The 19,383-nt window shown below is 42.9% G+C and overlaps 1 protein-coding gene across 3 annotated transcripts; it reads right to left on the reverse strand.

Moving 5' to 3' along the window:
* Positions 1-4,817: 4,817 nt before the first annotated feature.
* On the reverse strand, positions 4,818-18,968 carry prkacaa (protein kinase, cAMP-dependent, catalytic, alpha, genome duplicate a). Of its 3 annotated transcripts, none has more exons than XM_069148949.1 (10): positions 18,709-18,968; positions 10,923-10,984; positions 10,373-10,501; positions 9,411-9,509; positions 9,239-9,321; positions 9,024-9,150; positions 8,806-8,901; positions 8,480-8,602; positions 6,827-6,991; positions 4,818-5,389 (listed from the first exon to the last, which is right to left on the reverse strand). In XM_069148949.1, exons 1-10 carry the CDS (start codon positions 18,752-18,754, stop codon positions 5,264-5,266), a joined length of 1,056 nt encoding a protein of 351 aa, XP_069005050.1. In that variant the 5' UTR covers positions 18,755-18,968; the 3' UTR covers positions 4,818-5,263. The 3 variants fall into 3 exon arrangements, with proteins under 3 accessions (XP_069005050.1, XP_069005051.1, XP_069005052.1); XM_069148950.1 differs by lacking the exon at positions 18,709-18,968 and adding an exon at positions 16,385-16,526; XM_069148951.1 differs by lacking the exon at positions 18,709-18,968 and adding an exon at positions 13,464-13,719.
* Positions 18,969-19,383: the final 415 nt, after the last annotated feature.

Here is a 19,383-nt window from a genome sequence, read left to right on the forward strand (position 1 = left end):
ATCAAGGTCAAAAAGCCTACGTTAACGGACAAAGAATAGTTTGTCATCTTAACCTTATTTCCCCGACAGAGTGATGCGAATACAGATTGCAAAAAGAACTTGTCGGTGGGGTGGCCAGTACTTTTTTTTTTTTTTATTAAGGTGGCTATCTGTTCCCTCTCCCCTCCCCCCTTGAAGTCACTCCTGGCCATAATGGGCGCAAAAGGTGGGATCTTGAGGTTTTTCAATGTGACACTAACAACTGTTGATAAATAACTGAAGTTTTAGTTCACATGTGGAGCGTTCTTTCACTCAGCTTCACAAGAACAACTCGGGAGACAAAGCTGAGGATTTTGTTCTCCATGTGCTACCTCATTGAACGTACTGCAGTCACTACGATGTCACGTTTCGAAATAGTTAAGGAGACCAAAGAATCATTCCTAAACCAGTTCAAATAATGATGATTAAAGAGTGCACTACGTCATCATATTCAATTAAAGAAACGCAAATATAACTTTTTACAAACTTCATCTCCTCTAAGTTTACAAAAAGGTACTACCACCTAAATACAACTCGAATAACTCGCTGTGCCTCCCTGAGAAATTGATCCAGCTTTTCTGATAGTTTTCTGACGTTTACAGTATTAACACTTACGATTCTGACCACAAGTAGCCTATTCTTAGTTGCAATATTATACACCCATACATTTATGATTTGTGAATATAAATAATTTGTTGTTATATAATTACTGTGCAGATCTATGCAGACATTTTCTTCTTGATCTACTCATTTGTAGCCTTTTAGATGTCTGTCAAAGGGATGACTGCATCTGAAACTGCAGGCAGAAATCCCTATTGCATTTTATTTTGTGCTATAATTCTGTGTCTTAACTTCCATTAATGCATTTCTACCGTCGATGCCCAGCAATTAATCATGAAGATGGATAAATGCTTTCACCCCTGCTTCATATCCAGTGCAATGCCAAGCATTAGCTTGAACACAAAACCATAGTAGAGTGCTCTATAATTCCAATATCAAAATAATGACCTTCTATTCTTTTAATACATGCATTTATTATGAGGTCTTTTACTTTATCCGGAGACCTTTCACATATGCAGACATTTGGGAACCTTTGGGCAAATCACACCGGGTTGATTTTTCAACAATCAGTCACCCCTGCAGCAAACAGGCAAGCAAATGAGCCCGTCTTCAAATTTAATTGCATTATTACTTTACAATAAAGACTCTTCCTTATATTGATTGAGGATCGATCACCTTCTCCTAATTGCAGATGCGCATCGGTTGTATAAAGGTGGCGTTATGTTTTTTTCCACGTCTTCTCGCACATTTTCAGCGATGTCAGGATAAGGTGAGGGCCGTTCCCAAAAGCTTCAACTCGGGAGTTAGTTCGTGGTGGAGTTTTATGTTCAAACAGGATGTAAGAGTCACCGGACAGAAACCTTACCTGCAACCTCATGAGAGTGAACACCTGACAAATGCAATAAAACAACAAGGGTGTGTTTTGAAATCATCGTTTGGTCACAATAATTGATTCAGACGGGGGAAAAAAAAAAAAAAAAAAAAAGGATTTGGATTTTTATCAAAACAACACTGGGTTTGGAAATATTGTGCTTTGGGGTTTTGTTGCAGCCGTGTGGTACATTAAACACTTTATGACCCTAAATATAAAATTCTGGATGCGGATGTCGGGCAGTCAAATCAAAAAAAGTGCAATTGAGAAGAGTTAAGAAAGTTGAAGGTTTTGGAACAGCACCTGCCACATTTACTTTGCATTTCAATGAATTAATCAAATAAATAGTAACAGTGCATTTACATTTGAAGAATTCTTTTCAGACGAGTGTTTGCTGCAGGGGTTGTATTTAAAAAATGTTTTTGCATGTAAATGACGACTAGAATGGTCTGAAATACATTTGGAAAGTGGGTGCTGAAAGCTGGCCCTTAACTGATCCCATACTGTGAAAGGATGAACACAACACTGCATTATTCAATTGAGCCTACAGCCTCCTAAGACATTCACAGTAACACACAAGACACTGAAAACACAGTATCACCTACCAACATGCATGTTCCTCTTATCCAGCAGCCTGAAGCCGCAAATATGCGCTTTCAGATTTGTTACATAAAAAAAAAGAAGGAAAAAAAAAAAAGAGAAAAGCTTAAATATAAACCAGACATATTAGTCTTAACAAGTAAAACTTTATTGGAATGATACATTTTGCAAAATATTACTTTATGTATATATTTTTTTTTAACATACTCATTGTGTTCTAAGGGTATCTGTCAAGTTCTCCAGAGGGTAAGATAGTTAAGACTGTCAAAGGCAAGGATATACAGTATTGTTTCCCAAAAGGTACAATAGACTACACAATCACTGTACCCAGGTCATGAGGAAAAAGATTAATGTTCTGATTTTGCTTCTTTTTTTTTTTTTTTTTTGCTTTTTTTGAAAATACAATTAGAAAATATGAACGCAAAACATCTCAGATGTAAAAAGTGTTATGTCTGAATAAAGAGTGTGTGGAAACTTGATGAAAATAGAAGGCAAACAGGAGAAAAAAAAAAATCTTTAAAAGTAGCACAGAGCAGTTGATAGTGTTTAGCTGATAGAAAAGAATTCAAGACGTCTGACAGGAAGTTTTGTCCGGGAAACAAAGAAACAAAAAGCACTGTGATGGCTTCAGTGTCTGAAGTGGATCAAGCGGCGCTGCCTTCTACCCACCAACTCTGATTTAGTCATTTGTCAGGACATAAAGATATTACATGTGCTCTCGTCAAAGCGTTACATTGTGTATTAGAAATTTCAAAAGAATCAGCACAAATAAATTAAACAGGAGATTTGAAAAGGTGTGGCATGTGCTTCACTAATTTTTTTTTTTTTTTTTTTTTTTTTTTTTAAAGACTGGACAAGTTGGTTGGTGATCCACCACACTGGTTTCGTGTGACGCTCTCTTAACAAATCAAAAGGTTAAACAGCAACGAGACGGTTAGTTGCGCAAAACAATGACTCCTCAAACGTGTCTCGGGTCCAGGGAGGGGAGACGGGGGACGTCTTGCCATTTGGGCTGCTTTACCACATGCAAGAAAAACCAAGCTCACCAAAAGAAACATGTATTATAAAAAAATACACATCATGTTTCCAAACAGCATTGAAACATCTCCATCGGACAGTTCAAGACATTCATAAAGGTAATCCTGTGTTTGATCTCGATTACATTAAGACACTGCCAAAAAAATAAAATAATTACTCAAGCCTACTGAAATCATTTAAGAGTCAGAAAACATTCTAAAATGTCATGTTACAAGACTTTATGACAAATAGATTGATACACATCAAACAAGTCACAGAAGCTTTTCAGTGAGATGGACAAAGTCTAGCACCTATAGGGCCTATGGAGGGCGAGCGGGCGAAAGTGTACATCCTTCATCGAACCAAAACAATGTGTTCAGTCAACAAACCAGCAATAACATTTGGTCTGCGATTGTCTTGCATCCACAGAAATAAACTTGGCAAAAAAAAAAAAAAAAAAAAAAAAAAGGGGACAGCTTTAGGAGAGCTTCCGTCGTTTAATGTGTTACATAGAAAGCTGGAAAATGGAAACAAAACACTCCCAGCAGTCCTAAAAATTTGGTCGGACTGTGAATCTATGCGACGGTGTTACATGTAGGGAACGTACATGAGAAAGGGGGGGACAAAAACAAAAACAAAACAAAAAAAACAAGGTGAGAAGCACAAGTGCAGTGACAATTATCTGCAAACTGTCGTTCCATAATTGAATGATGAACTTTGACACATTTAACTGGGTCTTGTTCCGTCTTCAACAGAGCACTGGGTGTCCATTTTTAATATTAAACATGTTCTCCATGATCTCGGGTACCTCAGCGCAATGCTCTGCCATCTTTAAACGTGATATTGTACAAAAATAACATGCACATGTCGTTGAAACGCTTTGCTACTGTTTTGCGTATTAAAATCCACCACCATCATAGTTACATACAGAAAACGTCAATGTTCTCAGTTTGCAAATTTGGCAGAATTTATATATCCGTTTATTTCTGAAATCTTGATTCAGTTTCACAGCTATGAGACAATGTTGAAAAAGATGGATATTTCATGTTCTCTATAATATATATATATCAATATACATGTATAAATGTACTAAGAATTAAATAAACAATAGTCAGGAGTGTGACCACAATGTTAGCTGCTGCTAAATCACAGCTTTTTAACCCACCCTTGAGCACTAAATAACACACAAGCACAGAGATTGACATAAAAAGGACAAAATGATCACCAATAGGATTTTTTTTTTTTTTTAAATGCTCTAATAAATTCAGCTAAGTGAAAGACAGACTTAATTGCAGACCTCATGTTACTCCTCACAGGTCGGTCTGGTCTGCCCCCTCCCTCCCCCCCCCCCCCCCCCGAAAAAAAAGGATTAAAGACCTGGATGAAGTTTACGGTGATAAATCGTTTTCACTGATCAAAGAGGTCACCGCTGCTTCGACCGCGAGCAGTAGAGTGCATCATCCACCCAGTAATCATGCCACATGGAGCAGACAAAGGCAGGTGCAGAGAGGTTTTCAAGCTTTTCAACTAAACGGGCACGAGGGCCGACGCCGCCACAGCCAAAGCTCTGCACCAATGCGTCCGACACAGTTTTCCAACCAGTTGGCATTATGATAGGCACATCTGTTGGACTTGGTATTGCTTGGACAGATTCAGGATGGAGAGATGTAGGGGCGAGGGGCGAGGGGAGCCGGGGTGACAAGATACAAACGATCACTCTTGGAGAAGCTTGTAGAGAGGGCCTGTTTAAAAAAAAAAAAAAAAAAAAAAAAAAAAAAAAAAAATAGGGAAGCCTAGCAGATTCAGTACCTTAACAGAAAATCGATGCCTTAACCTGCAAAGACTGAAATTACACCATCAGAAAGATACAAGTCTAGCCTGTTCTTGTCGAGCCCCTGCCAAAAACACAAGAGGGATAAATAAAAATGAATCGGCAACAGTTGAAAACAATCAGAAAAGGCAACACTGCTGGTTCTGTTGGACCTGTCTTCACTTTGCCTATCTTTCAGTCGGGGGGGATTTTACATTGTTTGCCTCATCACAAATAAGCAAGTTAGCAATCCACCATAGTGCTTCCTGTCTTCAGACCCCCTGTTACTCTCTAAATCCGTCTCCCTCTCTCTTTCTTTCTCCCTCTCTCTTTTTCTCTCTCTCTCTCTCTCTCTCTCTCTCTCGCCATTACTCATGGTTGGGAATCTAGAACTCAGCAAACTCCTTTGCACACTTCTCAGTGAAGGAGACTCTGATTTCCTCTTCCTCGTAGTCATCAAAGTTGCTTGTGTCACCGGGGCCTTTGCACTTAGGAATAAAGGGAGCTTCCACCTGGAACACACAGGACAGTAAAAAATCATGAGAGTGCCGCAGCGTGGTCAGATGGAGAGCAGCGAAGCCGTAGTGCAGAGGTTCCCGAGCCGTTCGCGCCACGTACAGCAGGTACAGTCTCCCCAAGTTCCACTTCCCACTGCAGATGCCAACCATTTTTGGACCGCATCGAGCTAACGTCGCCGTTAATATCGGCCACGTCACCGTTGCGGGCTAAAGCACGGGGCACATGTTATTTCCAAAATGTTTTTATTTGATCGTCCACTCATTTTTACAATCGCTGCAATGCGATGTGTGAATGTAATAACTCTTGTCTGTGTCAGAATAAAATAAAATGGCAATTGTTTGAGCTCGGGCCAGTTGGAGTGTAAATGTCGAGCCTTTCAGCAAAGCTTTAAAGTACCACCAGGTGGAGCCTCTTGTACCGTCAACAGTACATGAACCGCAGTTCGGGAATCGGCGCCAGAGCGTGCACCACACACTGCTCAATGACATCAGAAGGAGTCCCAGGAGATAGAGGAAAATTGAAAACAGATTTGTATTAATTTATAGTTGTACAGAGTGAATGAAACTCATTAAAGAGGGAGTCAAACGCATAATATTAATCAAGAAATCGCACATGAATACTTGGATTTCCTAATCACACTGCAGGACGAAGTGTGTGATCATGTGCGGTTATTTGCTTTCCCTGAAGGCAGCTCATCTATTTTAAATTCATCTGGTAATTTCCTAAATGTCTCGGCATGAATGTCATCCACTGCCAGAAACAAATATGAACCCGCTGCTTTCATTTGCATCATGTGTAGACAGACGCGGTAATATTGATACTAAGAGTAGGAGTTCTTTCTGTTCACATAAATCATGACATCAAGAGCGATCTTGTTCTTGTGTTTCTTCTTTGTACAGTTTTTAATAGTCTGTGTCTTGATCAGCCTTTAAACACCGTCAGCACTCCTTACATTCCTGACCGTCTCTGTGGAGCAATTTTCACATATTTGGAAAATGTTTAGGTTTGAAAGGGGTCATTACAATGTGCTTTTTTTTTTTACGAGTCCCTTCTTATGTGAACTCCTTTGACACCTGTGACTGGCTTTACACACCTAAACCCGAGCCTCTTTGTGTTGATGTTATACTGTCAAATGGGGGACTTTGTTCTACTACTGGTCCATTTCGGAACTTCTGAAATGATGTTCTGCTGTAATCTTTCTGAATGTACCAGCTATCGTGTTTCACGTACTTTTCATCAGCCTCCAATGCAATAATATGGCTGCGCAGAGGACGCACAGATGGTGTGAAATTACCGTCGACTTTTTCCACTGACCAAAGTCTCATCAAAACCCATCTTGCATTGCCAGCATCTCTTTCTTCTGTCCTCTATTTGAAAAAGGGAAAAAGACTCGACCAGCTGCATTACAACTAAATGAAGGCTGAACTCACCTTTCTCTGGTAGATGGCAATCCAATCAGTGGTGGCAAACCACTTGTGGCCCTTGATATCATTGACTCCATTCCTGAGGTTGCCAAAGCGCTTGGTCAGGTCCACCTGCAGCAAATTTCTCAGCAGGTCCTTTAGGTCTGAGCTGAAGTGAGAAGGGAAGCGAACCTGCGGACGGTAAAGGGCAACGTTAAGTGCGTGTTGTCAAGCCGCAGCGTTTTTTTTTTGCACATCATGCGACGGCTGTACATTAGACTGCAGGACTCAATCAAGCTACGACGGCGGTTTTAAGAAGCAAATGCCCGTATGGCCCCAAGTGCACAGGGTGTTTTTCGCTGTGATTTACACATGTAACTATAGTGACTGTGTGTTTGGGCTTTGCGTGCTTCCAAACTTGTTCCTGAACGACTCCTGTGCAGCACCAGGGACATGATTTCATGTTGAAGTTGGATGTGATTTGCCTGGTTGAGAAACATCCACTTGTTTGCAATTTTCCATTTTCCTTCAATCCCTCTGATGCCGGAGCCATATTTGTTCACAGGTTTTAGGACGACAGTTGTTTGGCAGTTTTTACTGCAGTTACATGACTTGTTAGAATGTAAGATTTATTTGTACATGACAGTAATGTACTGGACGTACCGGATAGATTGTCAAGTCGGCAAACCTTCTCGAACATGTACGGTGAAAAAAACCAGCACACATGGTAGTCATCAGTTATTCTTTTGCAAATGTGCTCAAAGACCAACATTAAACTAACCGCGACATTAACGAAATAGAAACTTAAAGTGCCGAGCTGTATACGCTTCGTGAAAATTTTATCTTTCAAATATATTAACAAAATAGGCAACAATAATAAAGTGTTTTTATCAACAAAACCAGAAATTAGGATATGTTCAGTTCAAGAGGTATTTTCACGTCACATCATATCAATTAAAGTAAAATTAAACACCAAGAACGTATTTCAATGCCAAGGAGAGAAACTGGTGACAGAATTTGAATTTTCCTACATTTTGCTGATGCAATGCTGCCGAAGAAAATTAAGGTCAGTTAATTAGACACCTAATTTGTCTATACATGATGTCAAAGTTAAAGGCATTTAAGAATGTTATTTACTTAAAAATAAAAATGTCTCTGATTTCTTAGAGAGAGACTCAACTACAGTCTTATAGATCAATTCTCCTTAAGTTTTAATCCATGCATAGCCACCACGATCATTCACGAATTTAAAAGGTCACATTGTATTTTCAGTCTTGATATAAGACAATATAAGATTGTCTCACCACCACACCGTAGTGCGTTCTTCTGAATAAAAGGTTGGACGGCAGAGTGTGCTAAGAGCGGACATATGACATGAATGCGAGTTTGTGATCTCACAAACTCACGACTCGCACAAACGTCAGAGTGTCTGAATACGGGCTGTGTGCATTTCTTTAAAGGCTGAGTGTTTTAACACTTTTACAGTATTTATATAGCGCGGAGACTTGCTTTAAAAGAAAAAAAGAAACAGAAATCCTAATTTATACAACATGGGACCTTTAATTTTTAGATTGCCGACTATATCTGGCAAACAACAGTCCTTGGTTGAGGATAAGTGTAAAATTATTTTGACCTCTAAAAATGAAAAGAGTTATTAAGGGTAGCCATCTTGAAACTCACCTTCCCTGATACAATCTTTTCGTAAATCTGAATAGGCTGGTCTGCGAAGAAGGGGGGGTACCCAGCGGCCATCTCGTATATCAGCACTCCCAGAGCCCACCAGTCCACTGCTTTATTGTAACCCTGAAAAAAAACACATCAGAAAAGGGGCGTCAGAAATGTCTTCAAACAAACTACAGAGCTGCATATTGTACCACAGTTCTCAAGTGGATGTGACAATGAAATGGTTTCCCAAATTATGTTTCACGTTGATCCGATAACTCCCACAAAGCCACTGCCACATAAAAGGACAGCACTGCTCACCGTGAGCTGAGCTCAGCACTCACCTTACTGAGGATGATCTCTGGCGCCAGGTACTCTGGAGTCCCGCACAGCGTCCAGGTTCGGCCTTTCACTCTTTTCGCGAATCCAAAATCTGTTACCTAAGAAACAGTGTACAGCTCAGAGTGCTGGCCACACTGAACTAAACTAACTGAATAAAAATGGTTGTTTATGGCAATACATTTTTTTTTTTTTTTTTTTTTTTTTAACTTGCAATCCTTGCCTGTATGTAACCTTGTTGGTCGATGAGCAGGTTCTCCGGCTTCAGATCTCGGTAGATGAGATCCAGTGAGTGAAGGTATTCAAAAGTCAGTACAATCTGGGCTGCGTAGAAGCGGGCGTGTGGTTCACTGCGAAACAAATAGGCCTCAATATTTACAGTAAACCAACAGCACATGAAAAATATTTAAGTCGCGTTAACTCAAAAAGTGGACTTACCTGAATCTACCGATCCTCCTTAAGTGCGAGAACATTTCGCCCCCAGGCACATACTCCATTATCATATACAGATTACTGTTATCCTGTAGAGAGAAGGAGACTTTTACTGTGGCATCCAAAAACAAGGTGAACGTACTTTTAGAGCTTAATGGGTGAAGACCTGAGCGCGTACCTTAAAAGAGTGTTCCAGTCGCACCAGAAAGGGAAAGCTGACGGCTTGCAGGATACGTTTCTCGTTCAGTGTGTGTTCTATCTGCTTCAGCTTCACTACCTGCGAGACATCAGAGAGGAGGTGTATTCAGGAAAAATGCCGTCAACATGGTTAAGCGAGTTGATGAATACTTGATTACTGCATTTACTCTGCTTTTCTGTCATTGCACAACCAAAACAGCATTTAAAAGACACATTCATTACCATTCAAGTCAGTAATAATCTGTAACATCAGCATGTTGTAAAGATTCTCAAGACACTTCAGCACGTGTAAATCGCATCAATAAAGTGATCTTTTTGAGATTCTAATATTGATAATTGTTATTTATTCTTGGTTCCCCTAATAATGTTTAAATAAAACATGGTAATACTAAACCCATTTATCGGTTGGCCAATTTTAGACGATATTGGCCGAACACCGATATATTGATATAACCATGCATGTTGTCCAATATGTGGCGATATGATACTTTTTACAGAGCATAAAGAAGAAAAAATGGCATGGGTTAAATTAGAAATCGTTCTATTTTTTTTTTTTTAATCTATAGTTCATTATTATTACATTTCCTGTTAAGTTCTCCTTTTTGACTGCACTGGCGTAATTTTGGACAATAAAAAAATCTATTCCTTAAAATGTAAAATATCGTGTCTATTTTACACAACTGTGGCACGAGTGCTTGAAAGCCACAGTTCAGCCGTATGATACGTTCATATCTTTTTTTTTACTCCCCAATATCGGTGTCGGGCCCCCCCCAAAAAAATCAGTCGCATTCGAGCTCTAATTAATACTGTCTTGTTATGAAAATTATACAAAGAGGCATTATCACCAGAAGAAATATAAACTGGGACACACAAGTCAAGCAAAAAAATCATTCATTTACCATGCTTTAATCTCTCGAATGTGATGCATCGAGAATACTGTACCTTCTGTTTGTCAAGTATTTTCATGGCAAAATGCTGGCCCGTCTCTTTGTGTTTAACCAACATGACTCGGCCAAATGAACCGGTTCCTAAGGTCTTCAAACGCTCAAAGTGGTCCAATGCCGCAGTTTGCTGAGGAGCAGAAGAAGATGTCAGATATTTGTCGAGCAATGCGGCACGGCAGACACTGCTATAAACATGAACTAAATTGCAATAAAAATGTATTTGAAAACGGAGTCATGTTGTTTTAATGTGAATCACACACGCTGCCTTTCATCTGAGAAAATATTAGACGTGTATACATGGTTAAAATGTAAATATGAACTGTATTAATGTATTCCACATGAGCCCAGCAGAGGGCGCACTGCTCTCCTAAAATAAATAGGAATTCATTAGTTCAGTGGCAGGAAGGAGCATAAAGAGAAGTCAAGTCGAGATTCACTGTGAAAGAAATGATCACACGAAGGAGTCTCAACATTCAAAAAGAACTATAAAAATAAAAGACCGACTAAACACACAGAAATGATTAAAGGGAAATGGAGGCAAGTCTCACCTGTGCTGGATTCTCCCATTTCTTCAGGAAATCTTCTTTGGCTTTGGCAAGAAACTCCTTCACTGAAAACCGAAAGAGAGAGATGTAAATGATTTTATGTAATAGTTCAACCAAAATCTAATCACCAAGACAGAGAGAAGATCACAACTTGGTGTCCAGAAAGACATTCCAGAAAGTGAGCATGGGACCCGTTATATGCACGCAATGTACATCAACATAAATACTGTCAATGAACTGGTGACAGTCTGCATTCCTCTGTCTTCTCATCTCGGGCTCACTTCTCTGACAACTCAACCATGAGAGAGAACAAGATAAACATCCGGCTAAATTTGTGAATTAACCGAATGCTAAAAATAAAATAAAAAAAATCCTGTGCAGAGCTGACTTTAAAAAAAAAAAAAAAGAAAAAAAAGAAATTATGATTTTCCAGTAAAACACCAAAAACAAAACACAAAACCACACCACCCACATGGGAGTAAGAGTGGGTGACATAGCCCTAAATAATATAAAGATATTTCAGGGATTTCTGCAATAGTAATATTATTGATTTTATGTCGGCAAAAACTTAACCGTTTTTTTTTTTAATTCAGTGAAATCAAAACCAAAATGATCTCTCGGTTCGTAACTTTTTAGAGTGAGATTCAGATTTTGTATAAATAAAATGCAGCTGCTTTCAGCCATGCTTGTCGGTACTTCGCGCAAGTTAAGCACATAACGTAGGTTATACTGTTGTGCTGCGTAATGCCATGATGTCAGCATGTCAACCAGTCAAAATATTGCTATCCTCACAGAATGATTTCTTTTTTTTTTTTTTTTTTATCATATCAAAAATCATACGGATATCGTTGTCAACGATATGGCACACCCCCACACAGGAGGCACTAAAAGGCCCTGGAGTGGATAACTCAAAGAGTGTAAAGCCTCAATCCTATCTACAATTTGTTACTTGCAGTTTCCACTGCTGTTCATTTACAGTCCAGATAACAACCTGAGCAGTTTTCCATCCCATCACGCCGCAAAAAAAAACATTTTAAGCCGTCTAAGCACATGATGAGAATTTTCTGATGTGTCACTGAGGCCTTCAGGGTTACGGGAGACAATCTCATCTTCAGAAGCCCTAAACTTAAATTAGACCGCCCTCGAACGCATCACTGTAGGATAGGAAGTAGATATGGAATAATAAATAGATTTTGGGCTAAGAATGCAGTTTAACATGAGGCTACGATGCAGTAAGAAAAAAAAAAAAAGAAAAAAAGACTCCTTTTCCAATTCTAATTCACAGTTTATGACGTGCAAAAAGAAAACACTTGGCAACACAAACACATACATGCGATTATGGACCAAGAGACCCTTCTGTGGACTGATTATGACAACTTGGCACACATATTGTCATATGGAGAAGTTAATTTCTCCTCCCTTAACTTTATGAGGCTAATCACAGTGCTCTGTGGGAACATGCAGATAACCAGCCCTTCCTCATTCCTCCCTTACTGTCTGTGCACTCGCCGCGGCAGCGGAGGTAGCGCTGCCATTTCCACTGCCGGCGCTGCGCACGGGACGGGTGGAGGTTGTAAATGAACTGCTGCTGACAGAAGGAGGACGATAATCGTAATTTACTGGGTTGCTATAGTGACTATCGAGCGAGAGCGATGGTGAAAAACGGCTTCTCTTTAAATTGCAGAGGTCCAAATGATGTCATCAACAACGTGGACACGAGATCTCCCGAACGCAGGTCTCGATTTAAGGTGAAAATTGTGGATAAGATTCGTTGGTTACCTTAATACCTTGATCTGCTGAAAAACAGTGGTACAGAACGGTGTTAAGCCTTTCAGGATAATGTGGAATTTCCGTCTGCCTAGATAATCGATGCAAAACAACAGCCTAGGGTACAGTTTAAATAAAGCCAGTCAGCTGTCAATAGCTAAAGTGCTTAGTAATTTATTCATCAGCTTTGTGATATGAGTATTTAAGCTAATGGGCTTTTGGATTGATAGTCGAATCAAAAACTGAAATGAATAATACGATAATATAGAAATTATCTTCACATAAATGTCTCGCGCAAATATATGTGCATCTCACACACGCACACGCGCACACACGCACACCACTCTAAACTACACAAAAGCATAATCCTCGTCTCGCTAATGTGATTTCCTGCAAATTCTCTAAAGACCAGCAGCCCCAACAATAGGACGGGAGAAAGCCAGCGAGAACAGCAAAGACCAAAGTTCACGTAAACACGTCGAGAGCACTGCTGCTCCCACAGAGAGAGATGGAAGCAGAACGGTCGCCGGGGAGAAAACATTTCCCGGGAAAGTTGCTCAACTTCCACTTCCGAGCAGAAAGACACAAAAGCGTAGCTCGACATACTGTAGGTGCTGGGGAGACGGGAGGTGGGGACGGAGGGAGGCGGGGGGGGAGGGAGGGGAGGGAGGGTGGCGAATCAACGGAAGTCTTCATTCAGTCCCTCTTTCCGTTAGATGCAGGGATTCCACGACTAAAACTCTCTGAAAGACTTCCCTGCAACCCCATACTCCTTACCATCTGGGAGGCCTACGGGTACCTCTGGTGCCGCTGCGGCGTCTGCCGAGCGCGACCCTGATTCGCTCGAGCGCGAGGACGGCTCCCTCTTCCCTGCATGCTTTCTGGAGCTCTTCCTGTCACACATTAGCCCTGCAAAGTATCCCCCGTACTCCTTTCCTCGGCCTCTTCCTCACAGCCACTGACTCATGACCTGTCCTCCCCCGCTGAGCGCGCTCCGGTCAGGTCGGCCGACCCGCACATCCGCAAAAAAAAAACAAAAAAAAACAGTCGAGCGCCCTTGCCCGGCAAATGTGTCTTCAGTCTTTCCTGCGACCGTCCCTTTGCTGGAGACCAAATTCAAAAAAGTAGCATCCACCTCCAGCGTGCGGTCAAACGTAGCACGGAGAGCAGCGCTGAGCCCGTTACACTCGCGCAAATCAATTGGACCCTTGCTTGGTTTGTATCAATATTTATTCTGTACACAAAGTACTCTCTCTGCTGTTCCCTCGCATGTCAAACGCACACACACACACACACACGCACATGCACACAGGCTATATATTGATCTAAACAGGGGCATAATCAGCAGGGGGAGGGGCGCGAAACACTGGCTGGTATATTTATCCAACCCAGAGTTGGAGTCCTATGGAAAACTAGGCCTAAGTAAAAGACCCTGGAGATGAACTGGACGCATCGAGATGCAACTCAAACTTTCCCTAATTAGCAGAACCAATCAGATGTCACATCCGCGATGAAACGCTTTCAGAGGCGATCTGGGTGTTTTCGCAAACATAAAAGTGGCACTCTCGGGAGACGCCAGCAGAGCAGCGGCACGCAAACCACGGTGAAACTTTTTTTTCTCCCGGCCCGAATGCACCGGAGAGTCTGTGTCGTGCCAGTGCTGAATTGATCCTCCAAAAAAAAAAAAAAAAATCAATCCTCCATCTCTCCCCTGGGCCTCGCTGGCCCACTCTGACGCAGGAACAGAGGGGTTATATTAGGGCGAGCTGACCGACATTAAACTGCGAAGCGCGCCAAATTAGGTCTCGGTCTACACCAGGCCTTGTTCGGATAGCATAAAGGCCCACGTGGTGCATCAGAACACAGTCAGGAGGGCAAACACTGCTTCGTGTAAACTGGACACATGTTGACACGCCTGTAAATGTGAGAAACCAATTTGAGTCGTCAGCTGATGACAGGCCAGGGGGGGGGGACCTGTAAAGTTCCTTTATATTCTAGTGTCCTGAACAGACTTGGCTCGTTACATTACTGAGCAGCTCGGGAACAGAGGAGCTGACGGTCTTGCACTTTCATGCACTGTTCACTTCCATTCAGTTGCATTTTGAAGGAAGGTCAAGTGCAATCGGCCAAGGTCGAGTGAAACTGGCAACGGAGACCCTTGCCGGAGCGGAGCGAGGTGTTCCGGGTGGCGTTCCAGGCGGGACCGAAGGTCGCTGTCCCGAAACCGAACGAGGCGCTTCACACCGGGAGCGTAACCGGTCGGGTTTTCTTTGACGTTTGCAAGGTTGTGCACTGTGACTTTGTCCCACTGGGTGATCCGTGATGAAATTGCAAATGTGCGTAAAATGGACCCCAAAAACGTGCGCGACACAGATGCCGATCAATCTAGTTGAATACTTAAATCATAAAAAAAAAAGATCGCGTCCCCTCTGCTCCACGCACATTACTGTGCCACGCTCTGTTCATGCTCAACAGGAACAGCCTCTGGAACTTTTTTGATGTACCCTTGTATATGACCAATGAACACGCATATATATATATTTTATAGTGTTTCTGCTGTTACTCTGGGTGCCCTCGTTTCCGTAGCACAGTACTAAAATATGACAGGACTTCAGACGTTATAATGAGTAAATAATTCCAGTGGCACAAGCTGCAGCTTCAGAAGACCGACGGACACAAGGATTCACACTACGGCTCCTCCCAACACACGACCACCGAAGCTACGGTTCCTCGTTCGAATCACCAAGACGCCATCCTCCGTTTTGCTCGGCGAGCTGCTGGGTCTCAGGATCCTTCCCGACGAGTGTGCCAGTTTTGCCGAGTCACCGGTTCAGCGCCGCAAGCCCCGTCACAGGCGGTTGATCGGCATCTCGACAATTAAAAGTCCACCGGTGACCGGCGCAGGCTTATAACAAAGCCCCTTTAACTGGAGACGGGAAGTGATGAGCGATCCAAAACACAAGCCTGCCCCTGTTACACAAAACCAGCTGCGTTGCAGCGCAGCGGCAGGACGGGAACCACGCGGATATTTATAGACGGAAGGAGCTGCACTTGGACAGAGCGCCACCTCGTTATATATGGTCACACTCAAAACACGCACGATTAAATACAACCATCCTTTTGTCACACATGGCTGTCGGTGTGGTCTTCCTCAGATGTCTAAACATATTTAAAGCCGTCAAACGGTGACACGAACAAAGACAGACTTGCAGACGGACAGAGCCACGCCAGCCAGAAGGAGAGGGACACAAAAGTGTGTGGAACAAAAGTAAAGAATGTGTTTTCAAACGGGTTCATTATTATATTATAACTGTGCAAAATAGGGAACAGGGAAATGCCTTCCTTAGCTCTGTAACTGGAAAACAATAGGAGACAGAGTAGAGACGAACAACATGCTGCTCTGACTGTGTGTATTTGTATACATGGACATATGCACGCACGTCTCGGCTGCGTGGCCATAAATAATAAACCAGCACAAGCAATGTCTAGCAGTATGAAAGATCGCTCTTCCGAACCCGTCGGGCACGCAGCTCGCCAGGTCACGAGATGAATTTCATAACAAGCATTATCACGAAAACACAGCTTGGTTATCTGTTAAACGCCGGAGCCTCTGCTCAGCCTGCGACTGGCTGAAGCAGCGGGACATAGCATGAACCACAGCTCCACCCCCCTCAACCAGCACCAGAATGACAACTCACTCCAGCGGCAAGCCTCTAGCTCCTCCTGTGGTTGGACATGTCTGCCTTCTCCGGTGCCTACGTCTCCCAGACAGGGCCCGGCTCGATGAAACAGCCTTCCTGCCAGCTTGTAAATAACAGACATCATGCAAGGCTGGAGGGAGCCAGCTGATGGCCTGTGTAGAGTGTCCACACTGCGGTACTCGCGGACGTTTGGCCAAGCGGGCAATCCACAAAATGTAACAACAACGGGCCCAAACTTGAAGCTATCCTGGACGGCTGAGTGTGTTTGGTTTACAGAGCAGAAGAGGCGATGACCAACTGTGCAGAGCCTGGGCTGGACCTTCCTTGCTCCTTCACTTCCTGCTGCAGTTCAGTGTCTGTCCGCCCCGCTTCTTCCTGTGGGCCAGAATTCAGCTCTGTATACCGGTGCAGTGGCTCTCCGCTCGTCTTCTTCCAGCCCGCACAGATCACGGGCGAGAGGTGCCGCACACCCGAACCACCTCTCAATGCTCCGATTCTGTTTTCCGGAGAAACCAAAATGGGTTGCCATGTTGTCCTTAATATCGCACTGCTCTGTGGAAAATTACGCTCCTGGGTGTGGGCTCTGGACCCCTGGACTGCGCCCGTCTCTGGGGATCAGGGTGGACCCACGGCGATCAGGCTGATAAGGATGTGAAGCATAACGCACGAACAACCCTCCCAGCAGCAGGGCCTCCTCTGACCCCGTTTTCAACCTACTAATCCTCCCACTTACACTACTTCTTAAAACATTAAAAACAAAACCTTTGTCCCGTGACACCTGAAAGCCATGGCCGTGTTACATGGGTTACCAGTGACGGGTTAACGCTACAGAGAGACTGGAGGCCTTTCTTCGCACCTACTCGCTACCAGCAACAAGGAGCTGACGCTCATTTCGCAGATACCCGTTCAGACTTTGCACACTTGAGCGTTACTTATGGTGTTATGGATAAAAAACATTAAACAGCGTCCTTCCAAGTCTTCTCCAGGACCAGTGATCCGAAGTGGGAAAAGGAAACCTAAATGTTTGGACTGAGTCAACAAGCACTTGCATAAAGAGAGAGACAATTTATCCCACCAATTCCAAGTTAAACCCGAGGTTTACACTGTTTATAATTACCGTGTATGTCGGTAGCTTATGCTAATGTTCCCTTATTTCTTTCTTAAAAATTTGACTCTAATAAAAACTATAAAAAATAAGAACGTTCTAGGGGGGAGGGGAGGGCATAAAAAAAACAATTGTCCAAGAGAGCAGAGCATCTTTTTCCACATCGGGCATGCACGTACACTCAGTGACACATACAAGTCCCCTTGTTCTAAATGCTCCTCATCACATGTTGTTCAAGAGACTCCTCAACTCCCAAGTTTCTGCCTGGAGAGGATCACCCGCATCATATGACCCCCGTCCTGGTGGCTTTCTCCTTCCACTGATAACAACCAAAGTCGTCTCGGCTCACTTACTGTCAAACACAGTCTGCGGGACTCCATGCTCAAGGTTCAGATTGCACGAAGAGTCAACTCGTCACCTAATGAAAAACAACCCTGAAAAGATGTGTGCGTCTCCCCCTTTTTGCTTTCAATCCTTGTAGTTCTTTTTTTTTTTTTAAACAACAACAACAAAAAAACACACACACACACCCTTTTCTGAACACAAAAGGTATATCCAGAGGTGATTATTTTAAAGACACACACAAAAAAAAAAAAACACAACAACTCCACACACAGGTTTAGCTTTCCAATGTTGTTGCAGTCTTTCATAACCTTATGAGAAGAGAGAGAGAGAGAGAGAAAAAAAACAAAAAAACCCCATCTGGAACACATAAACCACAAGGAAACCTATGACTGTTGTATAAGGCTACTTGTTGTCATCTTCGCTGGTACCTCTGAACACAACCCGGGGCACTAAATCACGAGCTTTTCCAGAGGACGAGCAGAGAGAGAGAATGAACAAACACGCTCAGCTGTTCGGTCTCCAGTACTGGACCTGTGGACTCCCAGGAAAACAAATGGGGCCTCAAGTTTAAAGCGTGCACGGGGGGGGGGGGGGGAGAAGAAACAAGGTATCTCGTCATGTGGTGTTGAAATTAATACTCAAATCACTTTATCATATTAAAAAAAACAAAAAACAATGTAACATGGTGCCATTTGCAGAGGGCCTCGGTTGCACAGCTCAGGTGTGAAGTTGTACTTGGTTTTTTTTTGGTTTTTTTTCCATGCCGCTGCAGGAAATACAGGAAATGACTACGGTGAAATGATCTAACAGGCAGGCGGGCACAACCGAGAGAGAGGTGGTGGAGGTGGTGGTGGGGGTAAAGGGTACTCACCGCTCTCCATCTCATTGCCCTTCTTTGCGGTGGGCGTGTTGCCCATGATGGCAGGCTCGACGGTCCCCCTGGACTCGGAATGAGTTGTTGTTTTTTGTTGTTGTTGTTTTGTTGTTGTTATTTGTTCCTGTACAAGTCGCTGAAGTGATGCTGCAGGTCTCGCTGGACTCAAATGAAGCTGACAGCTAGCCACGAGCTAACGGCTATCATTATTGAACTTACAAAATGTAAATGGTGTGTGTGTGTTCCTCCCTCCCTCCCTCCCCCCCCCCCCACCCCCCCCAAAAAAAAATACCTAGTCCACTGCCGAGTTTCGGAAAAACTCCAGCCAAGCGAGTAGATATATATATATATATTTATATTTATATATATATATATATCCAAAGTCTGCACCTAACGCGCTGGGTTAGCTAGGCCAGCGGATGTTAGCTCGGTTTTAGCGATAGCTCGTGAACTTCCAAGGGAGCAAACGGGGGGAGGAAAGGAAGATGTCAGTCGGTTGTCCTTTTATTTCCGGAGACGGTCTGGTTCATCCAGCCCGGACTCAGATCGTCGAAAGCTGGGGTTGTTGTTGTTGTTTTTTCTTCTTCTTCTTCTCCCCTCCTCCTCCCGTCTTGTCTAAACGAGCAGGGCTAAGCGTTAGCTTCCAGCGTCCCGTATCCCGGCCTGATGTTA

This window comes from Embiotoca jacksoni, unplaced genomic scaffold (genome assembly GCF_022577435.1).
Source record: "Embiotoca jacksoni isolate LCO1_2020_lvr unplaced genomic scaffold, fEmbJac1.0.p SCAF_15, whole genome shotgun sequence".
NCBI lineage: Eukaryota > Metazoa > Chordata > Actinopteri > Embiotocidae > Embiotoca > Embiotoca jacksoni.

Bases quoted from the DNA above. Each gene is read 5' to 3' on its own strand.
- prkacaa (XM_069148950.1), bottom strand. From the start codon at position 16,511: ATGATGTCTGTTATTTACAAGCTGGCAGGAAGGCTGTTTCATCGAGCC. The intron at 9,151-9,238 runs GTAAGTCCACTT...TTTGTTTCGCAG, and splicing joins AGGAGGATCGGTAGATTCAG to TGAACCACACGCCCGCTTCT. The intron at 8,902-9,023 runs GCAAGGATTGCA...ACTGTTTCTTAG, and splicing joins ACCAACAAGGTTACATACAG to GTAACAGATTTTGGATTCGC.